Source organism: Juglans regia, chromosome 12 (genome assembly GCF_001411555.2).
Source record: "Juglans regia cultivar Chandler chromosome 12, Walnut 2.0, whole genome shotgun sequence".
Taxonomy (NCBI): domain Eukaryota; kingdom Viridiplantae; phylum Streptophyta; class Magnoliopsida; order Fagales; family Juglandaceae; genus Juglans; species Juglans regia.
The window spans coordinates 17,808,494-17,814,489 of NC_049912.1; the positions used below are offsets into that span (position 1 = coordinate 17,808,494).

Sequence of the window (5,996 nt, forward strand, 5' to 3'; positions counted from 1 at the left end):
AAAAAATCGGTTGAACCAACCAGTTTGTAACTAGTTTAGATTGATTTCAGTTATTAAAAACTGAAACTGGATCTAACCCCGTTCAATCCCAATTTTCATGTTTTGAAAACTAGTTTGGACCGAACAGAACTGAAATATATATTTTTAATTTTTTTATATAATATATAAAAATAATTAAAATATATAAAAAGTATTATATATAATTTTTATATTATAATATATATATTCTTTTTGATAAATACATTTTTATACATTTAATCATGTATACTCATATAAAAAGTCTAGAAGTTATAAAGACTATAGATAAACTCAATACTATGCTAGTAATTATTATAAAATAATGTACTTATACTATAATATAAATAGACTAATAGTTTAGTATATGTATAATCAAATATATAAATAAATTAGACACTAGTAAGGAATGAAAAAAAAAAACCAAAAAATGGGTTAAACCAAATCGAATTGGACCGAAACTGAAAAAATCGAAAATTTCGATTTTGGATGATGAATCATGCCGTATTGATTTTCAGATTTTCAAAACCACTTTATATCACTTCGGTTCTAAAATATATCTAAAAATGGACCGAATCGGACTAGTTACACCCCTACCCATAATGTTAATCTTATTGAGCCTATCACTTGTCATATAGGCGAAGTGGTAAAATGTTGGAATTTAATGTCCCACATGACATTAATGGTTATCTGTCCTAATTCTGTTAGAACAACGTTTAAACAAGAGAATTGGTTTTTTTTTTTATTAAAACTCTTACTTTGATAGATAATGTAGAGAAAAGTCATAACTATGAATTTCGATATGTTCTTTATAAATATTTTGATATTGTGAGAATCTTGGTAGTCAAGATTTGGCCGAAAGAGGGGAGCGGTATCTGGCAGAGTTGGTGGCTGTGGCGGAGGAGCCTTGTTTGGTTAAAAGCTAGAATGATGCATTCATGAAAATCAATTGTTTTTGGTTTATGACTGCGTGCCCATCCAGAGCCTTGACCGCCTACTTTTCAGAAGACCAGAAAACATGGGGACATCGCCTCTCAGTTGTGGGGCCAGCAGTTTTCTATGTTCATGAGCAGTTGGAAACTCTGGTCATTCACCAGGCTGTGAAGACGAGCAACGTGATGCTTGACTCCCATTATAATGCCCGACTTGGTATTTTTGGCTTGGCAACGTGGTTGGAACATGAATTCGAGTACCAAACCAGCAGATCCTCGATCCAAAATCACCAGTTTCGGCTGGTAGAGAACAAGAATTGATGGGGAGAATTTGTTATTTGCCTTTCACCCCCTGAGAGTTTCCAAGAGCAAGGTGTTGCCACTACAACGTTTTCCAGCTTTGGGATAGTAGTTTCAGAGGTTGTGGTCAACGGGCAGTAGATCTTACACGAGCTGATGATCAAATAATTTTGCTCGACTGGATCCGAGGCTGATGAAGGAAAGCTTCTGTAGGCAGGGGATTCTTGGTTACCAGATGGATCTATGCTTTCGGATATGGAGATGTTGATTCATCTTGCACTCCTCGGCACACCCCACAACACAGACTTGGACAAAACACGAAATTGCTCAAGGAAACACTTTCAGGCAGCATTTTCTGGCAAACTGCCTGCTTCCCATCATTTTGGTGCCACCCTCTATGCATCTCTTTATCCTCCCTCCACAACAAAATGTTAGCACCACCAGGTCCATGACAGTCAGCACCAGCACACACCATGTCACCCAAGTAAACATTACAGAGTGAAGAATAGACGATGTAAATTGGGTTCTGATTGTTTAGCTTCAACAAAACAGAAGCATGCCTAAACGTATCTTTAGAGAGAATCTAGTTTTCTCTAGTTATATCTAAAAGTCTGCGCCATCCATTTCAAAGAACCATTCATACAGAAGCTTTTTCAATAAAATTTAGAGAATACGGGAATAACAAATTATAAAAAGCATTATAAGATAAACATCAGTAGATATCATTGGGATCCGCAAGATGGTCCAAACTATAAACATCTGTAAAGAAATCTTAAATGATTGAAACTAGAGATAATATCAAGTATTTACGTATTTTTGCAACTCTAGGTATATACACAAATTTATTAATCTGACCTCATCAACTCTTTACATCCAGTTCATTTCAAACCTGTCCTGTATTTGTTTAACCTCCTGTAAGAGACATTTCTTCATCCGTGTCAATCCCAACCCATTTGATAAAAGCAAAGAGGAACTCCCTGAAACTGACCTGCCCATTCCTGTCCCAGTCCATTTCTTCTGCATTTACTCAAAAAGAAAAAAAAATCTAAATAAAAGGAACACAATATTGAGAGGGGGAATAGAAAAATTGAAACAAAATAAAAGCCAAATAGCAAATAATTTATACCGAAACGGGTCCGACTGATGTGAGAAGGGGATTTCTCCTGAGGAGAAGCGTCATTCAATGCCTTGACCATGTCATTCTTATTCAGCTTTCCATTTCCATTCTTATCAAGAAACAAGAATACTTCAATTACAGTATCAAAAGTCGCTTCAAGCTGTGGCGAACCCAACCTTGACATCTGAAACAAAATCCAAAGCACTTACATATATTTGATCGGCACAGAATTTAATATGCATGTCTAACTCTGAAATAAACAAAAGGATTGACATAAAGCATATTGTGAATACAGTATTAGAGGAAGAAGGCCCCTTCAGAAGATAGATAAGACAGAGAAGAACAATAAACTCATTGAATTGTATCCCTTCATGGCCATCAATGTCACATGAATGGAAAAGATCCTCAACCTCCTCCTCGGTCAGATGGAGTTGCAGTTTCTGTAAGCATTTCTTTAGTTCCTCATGGTCAATAGTTCCATTAGAGTCCTCATCTATGAGAGAGAGAGAGAGAGAGAGAGAGCCATTTACAAAAGACTTTATGACAAGCTGAAAGGGGGAAAAGCTTCAGAATTGGGGAATCAACCAAATCTTACCATACTGTTCAAACACAGCTCTAATGTTTTTTAAACTGTCTCTTAACTGAGGGAACTTCATAATGATGCTGTTAATTGACTTGAAATTGTGATCTCCTGAGGAACCTTTCTTGGCCTCAACCATTTTCCTTTCAAGCTTTGCATCCAACCTCTTGTACTTGTTTGGTGAGTTACAACAGTAAAACATGCTTCTTACTTTGATGGATAAAGACTTCGGAGAAAGCCAGGGGTGAGGTGTACCTTTAAATGAGACACAATGAGGAATCTATTTAAGCTCAACATATATGACAAAACCCATATCGTGCCTCCATATCCTACATCTTAGTCACTCCACCAGTTATGCTATTATAACAATTGCATTATACGACCACGTGATGTTTCACTAATCATACAAATTCAAGATCAATAGTACAAAGGCATACTATTGATCTTGACGATATCAGCAGCATCAGCATACTCTGGTAATAAAATAAAAATGTATTGATACACGTGAGTTTTCACAATTTTGAAACTGCACTTTTCTATATATCTGACAGTTGCAATTGAAAAAACAAAAAGGAAAGGAATTTCTTTACTTCTATGCATAAGTTTTCTTTTGGATTTCAGAAGGAACGCGTGAAAGTAGAAGGCAAGTATAATATTTGCATAAGCAAGAGCTCTTCTTTTTTATTACAAGAGAAAAAAGGACATAGGATGTTGATGTTTGGCAGTGTTCGACTGGACAATTATTGTGTGGCAGCAGCAATAGTGATTCTGATGCAAGTTGTGACACTGAAGGGATAGTGCTTATGACAGTGAATTAAGAATGATGCTCTTAGAGCATTCTCATTGGATTAGCTAAAAGCTAAATCCAATGAAAATTTAACTATCAAGTCATAAAATAGTTCACATTGAAATAGCTATATTCCAAATATTTGGAATATAGCTACAGTAATATCTAAAATTATTTCTAAATTTGAAAGGAACTACTCATTCATCAAATCTATTTTATATTCTTTTTTTCTCTTTCCCTTTAATATCAATTATTTCTCTCTCCATTTTAAATGACAATTGAAAAAATATAATTAGAATACAATTACTAATTAATATATAATATTATGAATAGTAAAATATGATAAAATAAAATAAATTCATAATTAAAAAAATTAAAAATTTTTTAAAATTATTAATTATTCATTACTATATAATGAATAAAGGGATAATCCAATGTGAAGATTTGATGTAAATAGTCAAAGTTAAATTCATTTTATATTATTTTATTGTCATATAATGAAAAAATGGCTATTCTAATGTATAAACTTATGTGAATGTAATAGCTAAATGCTAAATTCATCTTACATTCATAAAAAATATACTTTAACTTTAACTAATCCAATGAGAGTGCTAGATATATATGTGTATATATTTATATGGTTCTATAATTGGCCGTGGAGTGGCAATTGTAGTCCTAATGGTTAGTAGTCATATAATGCACATAATGTGATAGTGATCCTACAATTATTGTCTACTTGCATTGCTTGCATCCTATGCTTTGAATAAAATTACCTTACTGCATCTTTGGTACAAGAATTTTTTAGATTTTCTCACAAAAAAGTTATTGACTTTAATCCAAACATCTTAAATTTTTTTAAGAAAATGTTTCTATTTCTCTAAAACACATTTCATGTATCTAGATTTCCGTGAAAAATAAAAAACTCAAAAACAAAAAAATAATTTCACAAATATTTAAAAAAAACAAACCTAAATAATTACAACTGTTCTAATCTACCTACTCACGTTCATAAACCCTAATGCAAAACATATTTAAAAAATGTTTATCCAAATTTTCCTGTTTACTCTTACAAAACCCAATATGGAACACATCTCAAAACTTTTTAAAAAAATTCTTTAAAAACTCAAACTTTCCCAAAATTTTCCTTACACAAACATTGTATAAAAAAAAAATTTCTCAACCTATTCACACCATACAAAAGTAGAAAGAACCAAAGTTACGGTAAAAAATGGATCAGATTTAGAACTTATACGGATAAAGAGCTATATAAAAAGTGCAAGTGTGCATACAATTCAAACCTTATCAGTTCAATCAATTACAAGAAAATACATCCATATGAAAGAAATTATGCAGCTCCAAGGAAAAAGTTAAGACAAATGATCACACTTTGCCTAATCACGCTATTCAAAAGAAGAAAGAAAAGATAAAAGAACGAGCTAAATTAACAACATCAAGGGCTGGAAAATTACCCCAAACTATATCTAAACAACTTCAGATTCACCGGAACTCATGCCAGCCAAAAACCAAAAAAAAAAAAGACAAATATAAATACTCAAACCCAGATAAGATCTAGCATTGCCCACAAAATAGTTCGAAGATTAAGAGCACAGAATCAAACACTGAAAATTAACGAAAAAAGAAAACAAAAGAGAAAATAAAAAGGGGGGAAAGACTCACCCGAAGCCAGGTCTTACACGAGAGGAAAAGGGTCGCCAAGAAATAAGAAATTTATCAAAAAAGAGAAGAACCCGGGAAGCAAAAGAGAAAAGTAAAGGTAATCAAAGAGAGAAGAAAAACTGGTTTTCCCATCTAAAGTAAGTGGAGATGCCATCATTGCCTTTGACAAGGAGTTCTGGATATGCACCTCTTTCCGAGTACTCTTTCTTGTTTAAACTTATCATTTAACGACTCAACGAAAGGACACCCAATCTGGTCCCTGTTGCTTGAACTTGCCTGGAATTAGAATTACACCGTCTTTTGTTTTTGTTTTTGTTTTTGTTTTTGTTTTTATTTTTTTTTTAATTTTCTGGAATGTTGTTCCTTTAAATTATCAAATGATGGGACGTAAAGATCATCTCAATTCTTTCAAATTTAGGAATTTATTATTTCTTTTACTTCTAGTAAAAAGTTAAACTAACTTTCATCTATTTTATATATTCAAATACATATATCAACTTATTTTGTTTAAATATATTTTAATAAAATTTATAAAATATTATTATTTATAGATCAATTCAAATCATCTAATATCACCTCAATATTCAA

General features: G+C 32.5%; 1 protein-coding gene across 3 annotated transcripts; it reads right to left on the reverse strand.

Annotated features, from left to right (window-relative positions):
- Positions 1-1,926: 1,926 nt before the first annotated feature.
- On the reverse strand, positions 1,927-5,693 carry LOC109022011 (probable calcium-binding protein CML22). 3 transcript variants are annotated; one of them, XM_035683591.1, is made up of 6 exons: positions 5,409-5,685; positions 2,960-3,199; positions 2,658-2,857; positions 2,374-2,548; positions 2,236-2,264; positions 1,927-2,159 (listed from the first exon to the last, which is right to left on the reverse strand). In XM_035683591.1, the coding sequence occupies exons 2-6, from the start codon at positions 3,144-3,146 to the stop codon at positions 2,115-2,117; spliced, it is 636 nt and encodes a 211-aa protein (XP_035539484.1). In that variant the 5' UTR covers positions 3,147-3,199; positions 5,409-5,685; the 3' UTR covers positions 1,927-2,114. The 3 variants fall into 3 exon arrangements, with proteins under 3 accessions (XP_035539484.1, XP_018860328.1, XP_018860346.1); XM_019004783.2 differs by having other exon boundaries at positions 1,927-2,264; positions 5,409-5,693; XM_019004801.2 differs by having other exon boundaries at positions 1,927-2,264; positions 2,775-2,857; positions 5,409-5,683.
- Positions 5,694-5,996: the final 303 nt, after the last annotated feature.

What these genes read in the sequence shown, in the direction of transcription:
- LOC109022011 (XM_019004783.2), bottom strand. Translation starts at nt 3,146, where the DNA reads ATGTTTTACTGTTGTAACTCACCAAACAAGTACAAGAGGTTGGATGCA. An exon ending in AGCTGTGTTTGAACAGTATG is followed by an intron (nt 2,858 to 2,959) that starts GTAAGATTTGGT and finishes TCTCTCTCATAG; the next exon opens with ATGAGGACTCTAATGGAACT. An exon ending in CATCAGTCGGACCCGTTTCG is followed by an intron (nt 2,265 to 2,373) that starts GTATAAATTATT and finishes GAGTAAATGCAG; the next exon opens with AAGAAATGGACTGGGACAGG.